The 19,976-nt window shown below is 43.1% G+C and overlaps 1 protein-coding gene across 3 annotated transcripts in view; it reads right to left on the bottom strand.

Annotated features, from left to right (window-relative positions):
* ddx11.L (DEAD/H-box helicase 11 L homeolog) overlaps nucleotides 1–7,512 on the bottom strand; it is a 62,157-nt gene extending 54,645 nt beyond the window's left edge. The window contains exons 1-3 of one of the 3 annotated variants that reach the window (XM_018251919.2): nucleotides 7,356–7,512; nucleotides 5,281–5,426; nucleotides 4,786–4,986 (exon numbers count right to left, since the gene is read on the bottom strand). In XM_018251919.2, the coding sequence (XP_018107408.1) occupies nucleotides 4,786–4,986; nucleotides 5,281–5,424 (345 nt within the window). In that variant the 5' untranslated portion in view covers nucleotides 5,425–5,426; nucleotides 7,356–7,512. Of the gene's footprint in view, nucleotides 1–4,785; nucleotides 4,987–5,280; nucleotides 5,427–7,266 lie in introns of all 3 variants that reach the window. The other 2 variants (XM_018251920.2, XM_018251918.2) reach the window with 2 other exon arrangements.
* Nucleotides 7,513–19,976: the final 12,464 nt, after the last annotated feature.

Raw genomic sequence — 19,976 nt, 5'->3', positions numbered from 1 at the left:
CCTGGTACTGGCGGACGGAATGGAGGTTTTATATGTTTAACTCACTGCATGAATTTTCATATGGAATCATCTGTCAGTCTTGCTCTAAAAAGAACTGATAGGGCAGAGATTTGTACCTTGAGAGAGCTGAGCTTTAGATGTAATTGGAGTCCCCTCTGAAGGAAGGAAAGTATCCTAGGGATATTGAGTTGTCGAAATGGGAAGTCCGCTTCACTGCACCTGTTGTGGTAAGAATGCCATATCCTGTGGTACGATCTGAAAGAAGTCGCTTTACGTGGCTTCAGCATGGTAGAGATGACCTCTTCTGATACCCCCTGCTTTCTCCAGATGTTGGACTCAATAGCCACCCCGTCAAAAGGAATAGTCCTGGGTTGGGGTGGGCTATTGGCCCTTGAAGAAGAAGGTCTGACCTGGGTGTCAGTCGTATTTGTTGATCTACCGACATGTGCTGTAGGTCAGAGAACCATGTTCATCGCGGCCAATATGGTGCCACTGCGATTACGTTGAGTTGTCTGATCTTCTTTAGTACCCGAGGCAGCATGGGGAGGGGTGGGAAGACATAGGCTAAGTTGAATCGCCAGCTTTGTGTTATTGCATCTGTTCTTACTGCTGGCGGGTCCCGACCGCGGGCAAAATACTTGGGTACTTTGCAATTGTTTTTGGATGCCATAAGGTCTATCTGTGGTCGACCTCAATGATGTACTAGCTGGGCAAACACTTCCGGATGTAACTCCCATTCTCTGGATTCTAGTTGATTTCGACTGAGACAATCTGCCTTTATGTTGGATATCCAGGGTATGTGGATTGCAGACAGTCTCACATTGTTGACTTCCGCCCAGTGTAATATTTGTTGAGCCTCTGCTAGAGCTGACTTGCAGCGGGTTCCTCCCTGACGGTTTATGTATGCCACTGTTGTGGCCTTGTCGCTCTGTACTCGTACTGGTTTTGTTTGAAGCGGTTGTGTTCATAGTTCGAGAGCCAGTTTTACAGCTCTCAATTCCAGTATGTTTATTGGAAGTTTTTTTCTGGGGACCATAGTCCTTGTGCGGGTAGGTTTGTCCATGTGGCTCCCCATCCCCAAAGACTGGCATCCGTGGCTATGACATTCCAGTCTGGTGTTGCCCATGACTGTCCCTTGTTTAGGTTGCAGGGTTTAAACCACCAGAGGAGAGAGTTGGGACAGGGAGAGGGATAGTGGTCCCCCCTTTCCAGACCGCGAGTATGTTCACCTGTAACGGGCGTAGGTGCATCTGTGCGAATGGTATTGCCTCAATGACTGAGACCATTACTCCCAGCACTCTCATTGCTGCATGGATCGTAATCTTTTGAGGGTGAAGTAGCCGTCTGACTTGGTCTCTGAGTCTGCTCTGTTTGTCGTACAGGAGAGTCACCAGTTGGGTGATAGTGTTGAATTCCAGCCCCAGAAAGGTCATCTAGTGAATGGGTTGCAGGTTGGATTTGGACCAATTCACTGTTCATCCGAAACTCTGGAGCATAGAGATCGCTAGAGTGACTTTCTCTGCTGTTCTGGCTTTTATGAGTAAGTCGTCGAGATAGGGAGTAATCGATATCCCCTGTAATCGCAGTGTTGCTGCCGATACTGCCATCAGTTTGGTGAAAACTCGGGGTGCTGTGGATAACCCGAGCGCTACAAACTGGTAGTGTTTATTGGCAAAGACAAACCGGAGAAAGCGGTGGTGCGGTGGCCAGATCAGGACATGTAGATATGCATCCTGTATGTCAATAGTTGTCCCTGTTCCATTCCCCGGATCACTGAACGTAGGGTTTCCGTTTGGAATCTGGTCGACCGGACACATTTGTTGAGAAGCTTGAGGTCTAGGACTGGTCTGAATTATCCGTCCTTCTTTGGGACCATGAATAGGTTTGAGAAGAACCCCGAGAATCTCTCTTGAAAGTGAACTGGTGCTATGACTCCTGCCCGCTCCATGCTGGTGATGCAGGCTAGGAAGGCATGTGGCGGGGACTCTGGACATGAAAAATTTGTTGGGAGGGGGTGCAAAAAAATCGATGTGGTACCCTTCCGATACAATCTCTTTGACCCAGGCATCTGACGAGTGTCTGGTCCATGCCTCCCAGAATCGCAGTAACTTTCCCCCTATTGTTCCCTTGATTCCGGAGGGGATGGCCCATCAGGCAGTTGATGATTTGTCATTTGTAGGCTTGCTGTGGGTCTTGTTAGTCTTCCATGTTGCTCATCCCCGATCACTTGGTTTAGATCTGAAGTGAGACCTTTGCGGTGAACTGTTTCTTCAAGGAAACCGTCTGCTTTGGCCTTGAACAAAACCTTCCTTGTATAGGGGTAGAGGTTGTTCTGCTTTTAGATTGTGGTAGGAATGTGCTCTTTCCTCCTGTCGCCTGGGAAATTATCTTTTCCAATTCTTCTCCAAACAATCGCTGCCCCTTGAATGGAAGTGATTTCAGCGACTTTTTTAAAATAAGGTCTGCCGACCAACTTTTGAGCCACAAAATACGTCTAGCTGCTATTGACAGCGCCAAGGTCCTGCCCGTAGGTTGGGAAGCATCAAAGGTGGCGTTGCATAAATATGCTGATGCGTCCACAATGGAAAGAATGGATGCAATGAGTTCGAATCTAGGTACCCTTTGTACATCTTTGAGAAGGGCCTCCTCCCATGCTTGTATGGCTCTGGAGACCCACGCCAAAGCCAATAGTGGTTGCAACGCTGCCCCAGAGGCAGAATAAATAGCTCTCAGTGTACCTTTCATCCGTCTATGGGCTTGGTCTTTGAATGCTGCTGCATCGGTAGCTGGCAAGGTAGTGGATTTAGATAATCGAGATACTGGCGCATCTACTGTTGGAGGGTTGGACCATTTGTCTACCAGTTCCTGCGGGAACGGATAAGACTTAAGAGAATTTCTTAGTGGCTTGAAACTTTCATTCCTTTTGTATCAAGGTAGTCAATTGATCATGTTCAGGGAAACAGGCTACAGATTTGTGTTGCCGCTTGAAGAGGCCTGTGGCCTGATTCTTCTCCTCCGGATGCGTGATATTGAGTACATCTAGAACCCCTTTGATGCCATCAATGTCATGTTGTGCATCTTTTTCCTTGCTGTCAGACTGGGTGTCTTCGTCTTCTGAAAATGCGTCGGAGGGGGGGGAGTTCCCCTTCCGACTGGGAAAAATTCTGGTCTGCTGATGAGTCATCAGATCGATGTGAAATGGTATCATTCTTGGGGCTTGCTGCTTTTTTGCGCTTGCCTGCATGCTTATGGCTGAGCTTGGAAAGTACTTTGCCCAATTGTCAGAAATGGCTTGAAGTCCCTGCAGGGAAGCCAGTGATTGTGAAAGGTGTATAGCCCAAAGTGGCGCTTGAGGCTCTTGTGTGGCGCTTTACCCTGAGTCTTGTGAGGTGCCCTGTGACTCTGAATTCCCAGCCTGAGAGTGGCTCTGTAGGGAGTGGGTGGAAGTAGTTCCCTGTCCCTCAGAGCAGGTTTTGCACAGCGACACAACCTGGTTGCCAGGAAATTTTGTCTGACAATTTGTGCAGGCAAAGTATGAAACCTGCGCCACTGCTGGGGCTTTACCCCCTGCCCTAGGGAATAAACCCCCTGCCTTACCTTCAGCCATCGAGTATAGAAGGTACTGTGGGTTAGGTAGGCATGTGGGATATGGCTGTTTGTCCTCTATATCCTCCCTATTAATGAGCTATTTAGGCTTCAACTGGAGGTATTAGCTATGCTGAGTAGGTCTGTTGTCCCCTTGCAAGCTGTTGAATGCACACCGGGAAAGAGGGAAGCGCGGTAAACTCACTCTGCTCCAATGCGATAGTGGCAGAGAATCGTGTCAGCCACAGAGTCAGTATGGCTATGTTTTCCCGGGTAGCGGTGCTCCCACTATGAAGAGGGCGGGAGGGGGGAAGAGAGTGAAGTGAGGATGCAGCCCTACCATCACGGAACCCTGTGCTGGGGTCTGCAGGCCCTTTGAAGGAGGTTGAGGGTGTAGGTGGGGGAAAAGACCCCGGCTTACCTGTAAGGACCTCGTGTTCCTCCTCGTTGTCCACCGGTCAGACCCTCTGTCCCTAAAGGAACAGGCTTGTCTGCGGGGTTCCTTCAGCTTGTTTCGAGCTGAGTGAGCAAGCCCCCCGGGGGAATCCCTCGTAGTAGGTCACCCCTCTAGGATGCTAGGGTTACTCCTGCTCCTAGGGTTGCCTGCTGTCAATTCCATGTAAAACTCTGACAAATTACTCTATCAGAGTATTGCCCATCCTCCTGGTAGCAGGACACTTAAAAAACTAAAGTGAATATGTAAGTGTGTGGGGTTAAGCTGGATATCCAGACACGCCCCTTTTGAATAAAGTGTCCTGCCTCCTGGAGGATGGAGCTTAACCCCTAAGGTAAATTGTTGCGTGAATGTTCGCCATTTCGAATTTTTGGTGTAGCAAAACGGGTCAGGTTCGCCCATCACTACTTACATATAAATTACCCCACAAGTTTGCCCTAAATTCCCATTCTGATGAACAGATCAATTTTTATCAAATAATTTTAGCAATTCATACATGCTTCATAGGCCTTAAAGGACAAACAAAGCCATGTAATATATCATATATCCACTGCAGATGCTGCGAATGGCACCAAGTGCATGTCTCAGTACTAACTGATTTTCCTGTACCGGTTAATAAAATACAGAATAGAATAGTGGTGTTGGATGCAGCCTGCACTGCTGAAACAGATTTGACTTCCCCACCAAAGAGCTGAATACGGCTCAATGGTCTCAACAAGAAAATGTGTATTTAGTAACCAAGTCACCTTTATCTTGTTCTTCATATCCATCTCCTCTTTCTTTTGTACGAACTGAGTGATCCAATCCAGTTCTGTGGAGACTAGTGGGTCTTTATCTTTTGTCTCAGTTTCTGCTGCAGAAAGTGTTTGAGCCTCTTCTTGTCTCTTTCTCTCCTCAAAATCCTGAAGCCAGGTCAGGGCCCCGCAGATCAGACTCAGAGATTTTCCCTAAATGTCAGGACAACTATTGTCAACAGGGTAAATATGTAATTGAATATATATAGGGCCCAAGACACTGGTCACCATTTAATTGTACAGAGCCACAAGATTTATGATGGTAGCCCTGTTGGTAAGTGTACCTTTTACAATAGATACATATTATAGCCCTTTACATTAGACTATAAGCTCCACTGGGGCAGGGGACTGATGTATAAAGTCTGTAAATCACTGTGGAATATGGCGTTGCTATGTGAAACAATAATTATTTGCTCATCAGAAGGTAATAGCAGAAGAAACTCTTACCGTTCCTGTTGGACTCTCAAAAATGCCAACCTTGCCAGCCTCCAATGCTTGATAAAGTTCCGTCATGAACTGCTCTTGGATTGGGTACGGCTCAAAAGGGAAAGGAAAGGTCACTGCAGCAGGATTGGTAGTCCTGGCATCCATATCTGAAACCAACACACAGATTATGTCTACCGTTACATTAAAAAATGTATCATGTTTATGTTACAACTATTTTTGCATAAATAGACAGGGAAGCACAAGGCATTGGTTGCAGAAGTTCCAGATTTTTTGTTCAAGCCCCACTTTGCAGCCCAACATTTGGTAAGCCCCATTTAGCCCATACCAGCCACACAGTTTGGGAGCCACTGGATGTGCAAAAGGTATTCCCTCTGAGTATATGTACAATGAATCATGTAAATGGTAATAACAAAATTGTTTACACGGAATTTTAGAGACACTGGTAACAGTACTGCACTGATCCAACTGCCCTAATGCGAGCCTATGCAAACCCATAGGGAGAGGACCACGCCAACCCATAGAGGTGGTATGCAAAGAGAGGCAGGGGGTCATTGTAACTCATAGTACATTATATACAGCAAGAGGCAGAGTGTCCTTAAACCAAGAGGCAGTTGGTACCCTGAATTCATAATATACAGTCAGTTGTGAGTCCTAGCACCCCAAAGTACATCTATATATGTAATATAAGGAAGTATGCCACATTCTGGTTTTGAACCGATATATCTGGTTCAAAACTGCCTTCATGTGGAATACAGCCAATCACTGTTTATCACATCATAGCTCACCCCTAATGACCCCTAAACATCTTTACTCCTCCTCCAACATCACCAGCTTTGCCTCTGACATTCCCCTCTCTGGACCTTCGAGTGAGCAAAGTTATCAACCCTAGTCTGGCTCACCCTGGGCACTGATCCATAATAAACAAACACCTGCAAACTTTTGATTGGTTGCCATGAATTACTGTGCTAATGTCATGGTTAGTAAATTCCCCCAAATAGGTCCTGTTTACCCACACCCAAGAGCAGTTGCCAAGATCACCCTTATTTTAATCCACCAATGTATATGATTCAACAATATTGAGCAGAAATGTCAATAACATATGCCATCCTTATCTTCTGAACAGAATACATTTGTGTCTGAATATTTAATAGACTCAGCTTCAGTGGCAGCAAAGGGAAGATCAACATGAATGATTCAATACTCAGACCCCTAGAGACATTTCTTTATTAGATGGGATAGGATTAGATGCCTACATAATGCGAGTTAGTATTCTAGGAACAATTTCAGTCATATTTGTAGCGGTAGGAGAAATAGGGATCAAATTTCTACTGGCAAATTATTACAAACTCGCTCACCTGCCTGTTCATTCACAATACTTGCGATCCATATTCCCTGCAACATCTGTGCAGACATATTTGTTTATAGGGAACCAGGGTTGGACTCTTGTGGGCCCCCTGATCCAGACCCACTCCCTGGGCTTAAACCCTTTGGCACTGCCCCCTGACCTCCCGACATGACCACAATTACGGACTAGGGGCCTGGGGAAAGGTTGTGCAGGCCAGTGTGAGTGTCAATGTTGGGACACTACGAGTGCGCATAAGTGTCCCAGCTATTACACACATGCATGTGACATAGGATTTATTGTCTCCCCCCCATTTTATAATAATGTGCAATCCAGGGGTTCATTACACACATGCATGTGACATAGGACTTATTGTCTCCTCCCCATCTTAAAATATACAATCCAGGGGCTCATTATACACATTTATGTGACATAAGATTTATTCTCTCTCTCCTATCTTATAATAGTGTACAATCCAGCGGTTCATTATACACAAACAAATATGGGTCCTGTGCAAGAGTAATATCGCTCACTATGGATATTTTCCGCAGAAAATGATGACATATATGATATATTCGTTTTTACTACCCAATATATTCAGCACGACACTGCCAGCATAACAGAATACTAATGTAAATACATACTTCTCTTAGCAACATCCAATGGACAGCAAATAACTACACGAGCATACCCTCGACCCCACAATAATAACCCCACTGTCATGCACAGTTACCTCAGCTGTGCGACTGCTGCCCCAGCAGCACCCGGAAATTTATATATACACACACACAGAAGCTCTTACTCTCCCGCGCCAACACGAAAAGGCGCCAGCCAATCACATCTACAAAATACGTACTCCTCCCACGGCCCTGCCTTCTAGGCAATAGACAAAAAGGGGCGGGGCTAAACGCTCAAAGAAAGAGAGCCGATCTGAGTGGCTATTGGCGAGCCGACTGTATGAGTCTGCAGGTATAGAGCATGTCTGGCATGCCCTTACTCAATATGGCGGTTTAGAATGTGGATTTGTAGAAATGTCCCAGTTTTTGGCTATGACAAAACGGATAAAAGATTTTCTAGGATTTATCAACCGAAATTTGTTCTGTGTCTGCCCTTCCTTCTCATAAGCATGACTAGTTAATGTAACATACCTCCCAACATTTAGGAAGCAGAAAGAGGGACAAAAGATTTGGATTTTTTTGGCCACGCCCATTGTTGTGGCCAGACCCCTAATGACCATGTTCATTTTACATAATTTAAATTTAGTTTTGCAAATGAAGGTGAATTGCCCTTTAAGCTGTGAGTTTTTGTTCTTATTTTATCAAACTGTTACAAAAGTATGTTTAGTATCTATTCTGGGCTGTCTGCCAAGACTAGGGTTGCCACCTTTACTTAAAAATATTACTGGCCAATGGGGGGCGGGCACCAAAAGGGGGCGGTCTGCGTCACAAAAAGGGCGGAGCAACATCGCAGAGACGTCCACGGCGCTGGAAAAAAGTAAGTTCTTTGCGAATTGGGGGGCAGGCAAGGGTCTTTTTTTAAAGGGTATTACAAATTACCGGCAATTGCATTGCCGGTAAATTTTGTAATTTGCAGATATCGACAGCACCAGCCATAGATCGCTTTGTTTAAAATACCTTTATTGAGACATGGGTTTCTGACCCCAATACACTTGGAAACGTTTCAGACCACCATCGGTCTTTTATCAAGCCACCTTCACAGCACCTGTGCTCAGTTATTTATACAAAATCACGCAGTGACCCCTAGTGATTCTTTTCCAGAATACAATCTTACACATTCACAAACCATCACATTTGTTGCAAAATACATTTTGCTACATAGTACAAAAATATTTCTCTCTACCTTTACGCAATAAAGTGTCCATATCTCTTTAGTGTCCATAAATATCCTTGTAAAAAATTTTTTGACTGTAAAAAAGATATATAAACACATTGTGGCAAATTCACTAAAGCGCGAAGCGCCGAACGCTAGCGTTAATTCGCTAGCGTTGGCCATTTTCGCTACTGCGCAAATTCACTAACGAACGCTGGCGTAGTTTCGCTAGTGTTACTTCGCAACCTTACGCCAGGCGAATCTTCGCTAGCGACGAAACTACGCAAATTCACTAACTTGCGCAGTGTAGCGAACGCTACCTTTTATGCTAGACTTCCTTCGCCACCTCAGACCTGGCGAAGCGCAATAGAGTAGATAGGGATTGTTTCAAAAAAAGTCAAAATTTTTTCTAAGTCCCAAAAAACGCTGGCGTGTTTTCTACATGACGGCTGATAGGCTGAAAAAGATCGAAATTTTTTTGGGGCTCCCCTTCCTCCCCCCTACATTTCCTGACTCATGTCAACTTACCTAGACAGTGGGCACATGTGTAGGGCAAAATAAAATTTTTATTGGCTGATTTGAAGGTTTTCTAGGCATTTGTAGTGCAGATACGTGTTCCTCCATTGAAATTTGAATTTCGCGCCGTATGCAAATTAGCCTTCGCTAGCGCAACTTCGCTTTATATAGCGAAACAACGCTAGCGCAACTCCGCAACCTTTCGCTACCCCTGTGCGCAACTTCGCATTTTAGTGAATTTGCGTAGCGCTGTCGAAAATTCGCCTGTTGAAGTGCGGCGAAGAGCGGCGAAGTTGCGCCTGGCGCAACTTAGATTCTTAGTGAATTTGCCCCATTGTCAGTAAAATATTTTCCATTATTAAATTTTACATTATTAAATTTTAAAAACATTATTAAAATAATAAATTCACCGATAAATTTTACTCAAATCATATTCCCTGTTGAGGCCATGGGGAGCCAGTGTTTCCAACTTTCTGATCCATCTCGCTTCTTTTTTTAATAACATTTTAACTCTATCACCAGCTCTCCGCATTCTCGGAACGTGGTCTATTATTTGGTATTTTAATTGTTGTACCCCATGGTCCGCAACAAGGAAATGGTTTGCAACTGCTTGATCACTTTTCTTAGTATTTATGGCGGACTTGTGTTCTCTTATCCGCTCCTTAGCACTTCTTGTGGTCTGTCCAACATATAATAGCCCACACGGGCACTTAATCACATACACTATGAAAGTACTCTCACATGTATAATATCCATTAATTTTAATTGCTGTTCCTTTCCTAGGGTGATACAAAATCTCTCCCTTCAAGCAATTAGAGCAACAATTGCAGCCAAGACATGGGTATGTCCCATTCTTTCTTGGCCGCAACAGTCGCTCCTGTGTTTGTGTCCCTCCCACATCTGATCTTATAGCTATTGATCCTATGGTTTTTGATTTCTTATATGAGACCAATGGGGTATTTTTAAATATATCAATATCTGGTAAACCTTCCCTCAATAATGGCCAATGTTTCTTAATTGCTTTTTCTACATGTGTACTTATAGTACTATATCGGGACACAAATGGAATTCTATGTGTTTGATTATTTGGGGGTCTCTTTACATTGTGTTTTACGTCAGCTCGTTGCTTTTTCAACAACTCTGTAGGGTATCCTCTTTCCTCAAACTTTGTTTGCATTTGATCCAGTCGAAATTCCAATGCACTGCCGTCGGACACAATTCTTTTAACTCGACTAAATTGTGATTTGGGTACTGACTTTTTGATCTGTATAGGATGGAATGATCTATAATGTAATAAGGTATTTTTGTCAGTTGGTTTTATATATAGGTCCGAAGACAGTGCATTCTCCTTTCGACTAATAAGGGTATCTAAAAACGAAACCTGATTTGCATCACTATGTAAGGTAAACTTTAGTTTGGCTCTGGTATGATTGATCTGGCGAAGGAATTCCTCCAGGGTCCCCTGTGGCCCTGACCATATTATGAAAATATCGTCAATAAATCTATACCAGCTCAAACAATGTGTTTTGTATAGATCGTTCGTATACACAAAAGTCTCCTCAAATGCATTCAAATAAATATTTGCATATAATGGGGCCAGATTGGACCCTATTGCCGTACCTCGTATTTGTAAGAAGAATTGGTCCTTAAAAAGAAAAAAATTATTGTACAAAACCAATTTTAAACAAGATAGGACAAAGTCCTTCTGTGAGCCATCCAGTGATTCGTCCCGGCCCAATTCGACGCAGACAGCCTCCGCACCCCCATCATGTGGGATGGAGGTGTACAGGCTCTCCACGTCAAGCGTGGCCAGGACGATATCCTCAGGTAAATTCTTGTGGTTTTTTATTTTTTCAAAAAATCTCCTGTATCTTTGATGTAAGAAAAATGTCTCAGTACATACGGATTTATAATCTTATCCACAAAAATTGATAAGATGATTAAGAAAATGGGGACAGTATCGACTCTACACAAGACACGATAGGGCACCCTGGGGGACTCTGCAAACTCTTATGGATTTTTGGTAAAACATAAAATACTGGTGTGATCGGATTTTCTGTTTGCAGAAATTCCCCAAGGGGTCCATCGATTATGCCTGCATCACGAGCATTTTTGATAAGTGATGTTATCTGCATCCTGATATTAGGTTGGGGGCTGGTGGTCAATTTTTTATATGTTGTTTCATCAGACAACTGACGTTCAATTTCGTAAATATAATACTCTCTATCCATGACCACCAGTGCTCCACCTTTATCAGCCTGCTTGATAGTATGTCTATCATCTTTCACTTGTTCTTGTAAAGCCTTAGATTCCCCCTCCGTTAAGTTTTTAGAAATAGTACGTAAATTCCCTTTTCTGTATTCTCCTTCCACTTCTTTTATCTCCCTAGTCACATTTTTGATAAACGCTTCTACAAAAACATTGTCTCCCCGTGGTATATACTGACTTAATTTCCTCAGTTGTAAATTGTTTCCCTTAAAGATACCAAACCCAGCAGTGACATTTTGGCTCTCCCTGTTTTGAAATTCCACCTTAAGTTTAATATTGCGAAAAAATCTATACAGATCACAATCTAATTCAAAAAAATCAGGACCCGATACTATGCCAAATGAAAGTCCCTTTGAAAGTACCTGAGTCTGCCCCTCGGTCAGGGTAATGCTTTAAATATTCACCACCGTTTGGAGCGATACTTCGTGGGTGGTTTCTTTCTTTTTATTTCTGTGTTTTCGGCCCCCTCGATGTGTCCTATGCCTGGCGGATCGTACGCCACTAGTGAGCCACCTAAAAAAGAAATTTGCGATGATGCCGAAGAGATTGAAGTTGATGCGGAGTCAGAGCATTCCCGGGTACTGCCTCCTCCACTTCACGATGGATATTTGCGGCTATAGGAGTTTCCTAGAGGCCCCCGTCTTGCGCTTGCGGCTTCACTCCCTCTCCGTTGCCAGCTGTATACATTACCGGTGGTATAGTCTGCCGCATCACGTTGGAACTTCGATCTCTTCCTCTGTCTCAGTTCTGCATCAAACCTTTCCATGTGGTCCGTTAGTTTTTTCAGTCCGTCTGAAACCACGGCTGCTGTGAACTGTTCTTTTAGTTCCTTCTCAGCTTGTTCGGCTTCCCGCTTGATTACAGGTATTTCTTGCTGTAGACGCTCCATGGTGGCAAGCATTAGGTCAGTCGAACATTTATTCATTATGGATTCCCATTTACTACAGAATTTTTTCTCATTTGAAAACAATGTGGGGCATAGATTAACTCGGAGTCCCCGTGGTATACGTTGTAGCCAGGCCCGGACTGGCAATCTGTGGGTTCTGGCAAATGCCAGAGGGGCTGCTATAAGGTCCCATAGAAAGTCAATATTAAGTGGGCTGGTGGGAGCTATTTGGGCCTCTATGTGGGCTGATTGGGCCTCTGTATACCTGAAATGCCAGGGCCTATTTTAATTCTCAGTCCGGACCTGGTTGTAGCCTCACGTACTCTGCCAGGGTTCGCAAATGCAAATCATATGAAACATATTTTCTCTTTATGTGTTCCAAATTTCTAAAATCCTGGACATGATCCTTAGTGCTAAGCAAGTCACACTGTCCATCCACTGCCTCAGTGATTCGCACTTTATCAAGGTCAGTATATGCAAAAGTCATTTTCATATGGGGTATGGTGCACGACTTACGTGGAAGATCAATCAATTAGATTTCTCAGTCAGCACCTATGCCTCCCAATTCTTAGGATCTGATGCACATCCAACAGTTTCCACCATATGTCCGTTTACTCACAATTTGCAGATATCGACAGCACCAGCCATAGATCGCTTTGTTTAAAATGCCTTTATTGAGACATGGGTTTCTGACCCCAATACACTTGGCAACGTTTCAGACCGCCATCGGTCTTTTATCAAGCCACCTTCACAGCACCTGTGCTCAGTTATTTATACAAAATCACGCAGGGACCCCTAGTGATTCTTTTCCAGAATACAATCTTACACATTCACAAACCATCACATTTGTTGCAAAATACATTTTGCTACATAGTACAAAAATATTTCTCTCTACCTTTACGCAATAAAGTGTCCATATCTCTTTAGTGTCCATAAATATCCTTGTGAAAAAAGTTTTTGACTGTAAAAAAGATATATAATAAACACATTGTCAGTAAAATATTTTCCATTATTAAATTTTACATTATTACATTTTAAAAACATTATTAAAAGAATAAATTCACCGATAAATTTTGTAATACAGGCCCCGGCCTTGGCAGGTGTTTAACCGGCTAGGCCGGTAAAATACCGGCCGGGAGGCGATTAGGGTTGCCACCTAGCCGGTAAAAGACCTTCCAAGGCCGGGGCCGGTATTACAAATTTACCTGCAATATAGCTGCCGGTAAATTTGTAATACCCTTCAAAAAGACCCTCGGCCTGCCCCCAATCCCCTGTAACTTAGCTTTCCCCTTTCGAACTCCATGTCAGTACTAACCGGTATAGCCCCTGCTCCCATCAGAAGGACCCTCCCCAAACCTTTTAAAGGCCAACCACACCCACTTACCGGCGTCTTTTTTGTCCTTCTCCTTTTTGCTCCCATTTGAAGCAAAATCTTTCTTTTTATCGTTGGCAAAGCATAGGCCTGCCCATAGGGCGTACTAGGGACAGGGGTTTTGGTCCATGGGACCTTTTGTTCCCCAGCACACTACATCATATCTTGGAGTCTTCTGCTTTAACTCCTGGATCAGGTAAAACACTGAGGTGCTTTTTGGTACTCCTTGTCTGCCTGTTGCCTTCCTTATTGCTTTTGGAGCATTTGGTGGCAAGTGCTTATTCCCCCATCCGGGTGCCCCCCCTGGCCTGCCCAAAAGGCGTACAGCGGCAGTGGTGTACTGGGCCGCCATCAGAAATAACGAGCCCCTGTACAAAAACATATACTGGGCCCCCTTGTGCCTGCCCCAGCATGACCCAAAGCCCCACCCCAGATCCCGCCCAGCCCACATTAAAAAAAAGCCTTATATTCATCTGAGCTAAAACACCCTCCCCCCTAACAAGTTATAAAAAAAAAGTTATAAAAAGCCATTTGTGGTCAGGGCGTTCCTACAAGTTAAAAAAAATTAATTGGTGACCAGGGCCCTCCTTAAAGGAAAACTATACCCCCCAAACAATGTAGGTCTCTATAAAAAGATATTGCATAAAACAGCTCATATATAAAATCCTGCTTCATGTAAATAAACCATTTTCATAATAATATACTTTTCTAGTAGTATGTGCCATTGGGTAATCCTAAATACAAAATTGCCATTTTAAAAAATAAGGGCCGCCCCCTGGGATCGTAGGATTCACTGTACTCACAAACATACCAACAAACCATACATGTTAGGTCACATGAGCCAATTAACAGACAGAGTTGTGTCTTTTGCTTCCACACTTCTTCCTGTTACAGTTAGAGTTGAAGTATTTCTGGCCAGGTGATCTCTGAGACAGCACACAGACCATCACGAAATGGTGGCTCAAGGCAAGAGATGTAAAAGGGCAATATTTACTTAAATATATATTCCAGTATGGTAAGATTCTTTAATATGCCACTTAATATGATATGAACTATCTGTTGCTTAAGTGTTAATTTTGGGGGTATAGTTTTCCTTTAAGTTAAAAAAAAACATTTGTGGCCAGGCCCCCCTTAAGTTAAAAAAACAAAACATTGGTGGCCAGGGTCCCCCATCAGTTTAAAAAGGTTTCACAGCGAGCTGCCTCCCTCAACAGACTTTCCTAAGGGCGAGGTAGTCAAATATAAGAAAATAAATAAAGGTGTTTATTTATATAGCTTGCTCTATAACTTTTCATGTGAAATGGCAGCATACCTGGGCCCTTGTAAAAGGGTACAAACACCAATTATGCAAGATGTTTTTTGTTAACTGCCTATGCAAATAGCAGCTGAATATAATCAGTGGGTTTCACTGGCTATGTGACTCCCCACTGAGTGCAATTAGGCGATTCCTCTGTCTGTGCAGATGCCAGCTGAGTATAATCAGGTGATTCCTGTTCAACTCCCAGCTATAGCAAGTGGAGATGGTCCCGCCCACTCTCTTAACTCTGCAGACTAGAATGCTGGTCTTGAAGCCTCAGGTAAGTGATACTGTTGTCAGAAAGCTTCTGAGGCCTGTCTGCCTATGTGGTATTTGGATCTAGTGTCCTACAACGCAGTGGCTTTTAGGGGCCTGATTACAGCCTGGCATAACGAGCAGTAAGTAAGGTATATGTTCCTATTCTGTTCTGCTGTATACTGAAGTCTAGATAATTGCTTACATCATGCACTGTGATCATATGTTGACCTGCACTGTGCTAGGTTCTGGCTATGTGCTTACCTGAAGCCAGTAGCCCTCATAGAAATAGATAATGGGGCTTGCATGCATGTGATTTTATACTAACCTGTAGTGTATGCTGAGTCTGACTAGTGGCTCACCCTAATCCAGTAGCTCGTTTGGATGATATGTATATGTGTGTTTGTGTGTGTGTGTGTGTATATATATATATATATATATATATATATATATATATATATATATATATATATATATTCGTACAAACTGGAGTGGAGCGGTGTCCCTGTCGTGGACTTAGTCCATATCCTGGACAAAATATATATCAAAACAAAAAAGTCCAGACCAATGTAGTGAAATAAAAGTATTGCTTTATCAGAAACTCTGCAACGTTTCGAAGCTCCCGCTTCTTTATCAAGCAGTATACATCAAAGTGACATCACATCCTATATAAAGGCTATGCCTTAACACACCTGACACGTGAAACAAATCAAATCAAATCAAAGCTAATCCAATCAGGATCCAGGAACATATAAATCAGGTTCCACCCATATTATATACATCACATTTTGTGTTATGGCTTTTGAACATCATATCACATATTACAGTTGTCATATTACAGCATATGTCATTTCTAAGTATATAACAATATTGTAACCACTAGTGGAACTAACTAGCTACATTTAGATACAATGTGTGTTAAAGACAACATAGTCCCAAACCACACCCATAAGTAACAATATTATATAAAGGCATGCAGGTCATATTCCCTATTAAGACCCTTGGGATGCAGTGTTTGTAAAGTATGAATCCAGAACTTCTCCCTTTTCTGGAGCTGTAAGAGTCTGTTGCCCCCCCGGCGAGGGGGGGCAACAGACTCTATAACCTGAAACCTCAAGGCTGCTGCTGAATGTCGTGCTGTGTGAAAGTGTAGAGGAACCGGCAACTTGAGTACCTCTTTTCTTATCGTGGATTTGTGTTGGCTAATCCTATCTCGGATCGGTTGTATGGTCTCCCCTACGTAGGCCAAGCCACAAGGGCATTTCAGCATATAGACCACATATTCTGAGTCGCATGTATAGTGTCCCTGTATCGAAAATCTTTTTCCTGAATATGGATGTGTGAATGTGTCACCACGAATGACACTTGAACATTGGTTGCATCTACCACAGGGATACATGCCATTACGTAGGGGTACTAGTAACCTCTGTGTGCTCTGTTTTGTAGTGCCCAGATCCGCATAACCAACCTGTCTCTTAGGTTACGAGGGCGTTTATACGACAGAAGTGGAGGTTCTAAAAACTCCTGTATATCTGGATAGGCTCTCTTCAATAGAGGCCAATGTTTGTGTATAACACGATGTATCTTACGTGCACATGGATGATATGTGTGTGTGAATGGTATGCGATTCTTTTTCTGTGTACCTTGTGACCTCTCTTGAATTACACTGTCACGGTCTAAGCTTTGTATCTGTGTCATTTCCTGTTGTAACATATCAGTGGGATACCCCCTCTGCTTGAATTTAGATGCCATTTCTGTCAATCGTATGGGTAATTGTTCACTTTCAGTTACTATCCTTTTCACACGCAGAAATTGTGACCTGGGGAGAGAGGAGATATTAGCTTGTGGATGTGCACTCTCAAATCTCAATAGATTATTACGATCCGTGGGTTTCACAAATAAATCAGTGAACAAACACTCTCCCTTCCGGTACACTTTAGTATCCAGAAATGTCACACATTCCTCACTATAAGTTAGTGTAAATTTAATAGAAGTGACACAACCATCTAGGTAATCTTTGAATGCCAGGAGGGATTCCACGTCGCCCCCCCAAATGACCAACAGATCGTCTATATAGCGCCACCATCTGATACAATGCTTTTTATATAGATCATGTGTATACACAAATTCATTCTCGAATTGGTTCATGAATATGTTGGCATAAGTGGGGGCGATGTTGGATCCCATCGCTGTCCCCTGTAGTTGAAGAAAGAAAGTATCCTGAAAGAGAAAATAGTTGCATGTCAGCACCATTGTTAATAACTCCATAAAAAAGTTAATCCGTGAGGTGTCATAATGTGAATTTTCTAATGTTGTACGCACTGCTGTTAACCCTAAATTGTGGGGTATCGACGTGTACAAACTGCATACATCAAACGCAGCCAACAAAGCCGTATCTTCTCCTAACTTCAAAGATTGTATTGAACGTAAGAAATGGGAGGTGTCCTTGACAAAAGATTGTCCTAGAGGTACAAAAGGAGCCAATACCTTATCCAAAAATGTTGCTATAGGAGAAAATATAGAGTTAACCCCAGCTACAATTGGACGCCCAGGTGGGAATTGCAAATTTTTGTGAACCTTTGGTAAGGTATAGAAAACTGGTATACACGGAAAATCCTTTGTTAAATACTCCTTTAACCCTTCACTCAATATCCCCATTTCCTGGTATCTACACAATACTTCATTAATGGCTCTTTCATACGCCTTTGTTGGATCACCTGTCAGGCTAACATATGTATTGGTATCATGTAATTGACCCAGTATCTCTTGCACATAGTAATCTTTGTCAAGAATCACCAATGCCCCATCTTTATCTGCAGATTTATACACCACACTTTTATCATCCATTAATGCACTTAATGATATACGTTCAACTTTGGTCATGTTGTTAGAAAATCTAAGAGAACGTAACCCTTTAGAGTCCTGCGTTAAATGGTCAATGTCACGAGAAATAAGATCAATTACAGTCTCCACTGGATGAGAAGAGGTAGGTGGTAAATATCGACTCTTTTTATACAGCTGGAATTCCTGTGTCGTAAGAATATTACTTTGTATAGGTGTAACCCCTTTATCTCTATCTTTGAACTGTACCTTCAGTCTCAATAACCTATAGAAGCGTTGCAAGTCAATATCTAGTGAAAAGGTATCTAGGCGAGTGGAGGGACAAAATGATAATCCTTTCTGTAATACAGAAACCTCAGCCCCAGTCAGTACCTTTTTAGAGATGTTGATCACTAACGATTGTGCTTCTTGTACGCCGTCTTGTTCCCTGTCCGAATTGGACGCGTTCTCCCTGTTGCCGTTGCGCCGACTTCTTCTGCGGATCCTTCGCGCTCCCCGCTGCTTGAGGGAGCGCTGTCCTCTAAAAAAGAGGATCTAGATGAATCTGTGACCCGTTGTGGTGAGGAGTCTCCTGAGCCGCTTTGCGCGTTGTCTTGCCACCTGGGTAGATGCGCCTCACGCGTCCCTCGTGGTGCAAACGGCTGTGCGCGCTGTTTCCGGAAAAAGGTGGAGGTTGAATATCTCCTCTCTCCCCAGGTCACAATTTCTGCGTGTGAAAAGGATAGTAACTGAAAGTGAACAATTACCCATACGATTGACAGAAATGGCATCTAAATTCAAGCAGAGGGGGTATCCCACTGATATGTTGCAACAGGAAATGACACAGATACAAAGCTTAGACCGTGACAGTGTAATTCAAGAGAGGTCACAAGGTACGCAGAAAAAGAATCGCATACCATTCACACACACATATCATCCATGTGCAAGTAAGATACATCGTGTTATACACAAACATTGGCCTCTATTGAAGAGAGCCTATCAAGATATACAGGAGTTTTTAGAACCTCCACTTCTGTCGTATAAACGCCCTCATAACCTAAGAGACAGGTTGGTTAAAGCGGATCTGGGCACTACAAAACAGAGCACACAGAGGTTACTAGTACCCCTACGTAATGGCATGTATCCCTGTGGTAGATGCAACCAATGTTCTAGTGTCATTCGTGGTGACACATTCACACATCCATATTCAGGAAAAAGATTTTCGATACAGGGACACTATACATGCGACTCAGAATATGTGGTCTATATGCTGAAATGCCCTTGTGGCTTGGCCTACGTAGGGGAGACCATACAACCGATCCGAGATAGGATTAGCCAACACAAATCCACGATAAGAAAAGAGGTACTCAAGTTGCCGGTTCCTCTACACTTTCACACAGCACGACATTCAGCAGCAGCCTTGAGGTTTCAGGTTATAGAGTCTGTTGCCCCCCCTCGCCGGGGGGGGCAACAGACTCTTGCAGCTCCAGAAAAGGGAGAAGTTCTAGATTCATACTTTACAAACACTGCATCCCAAGGGTCTTTATAGGGAATATGACCTGCATGCCTTTATATAATATTGTTACTTATGGGTGTGGTTTGGGACTATGTTGTCTTTAACACACATTGTATCTAAATGTAGCTAGTTAGTTCCACTAGTGGTTACAATATTGTTATATACTTAGAAATGACATATGCTGTAATATGACAACTGTAATATGTGATATGATGTTCAAAAGCCATAACACAAAATGTGATGTATATAATATGGGTGGAACCTGATTTATATGTTCCTGGATCCTGATTGGATTAGCTTTGATTTGATTTGTTTCACGTGTCAAGTGTGTTAAGGCATAGCCTTTATATAGGATGTGATGTCACTTTGATGTATACTGCTTGATAAAGAAGCGGGAGCTTCGAAACGTTGCAGAGTTTCTGATAAAGCAATACTTTTATTTCACTACATTGGTCTGGACTTTTTTGTTTGCAGTGTGGAGGCAGGATGTAGAGAACTGTAACTGTATTCAGGTGCAAATAATTGGGCGCCAGTGGTTCTTATAACTTAACCATTGAACAGATTTATTTAACATACAATCCTCAGTGGAATGTA

This window comes from Xenopus laevis, chromosome 3L (assembly GCF_017654675.1).
Source record: "Xenopus laevis strain J_2021 chromosome 3L, Xenopus_laevis_v10.1, whole genome shotgun sequence".
NCBI lineage: Eukaryota > Metazoa > Chordata > Amphibia > Anura > Pipidae > Xenopus > Xenopus laevis.
This window is presented reverse-complemented; position numbering and strand designations above follow the sequence as displayed.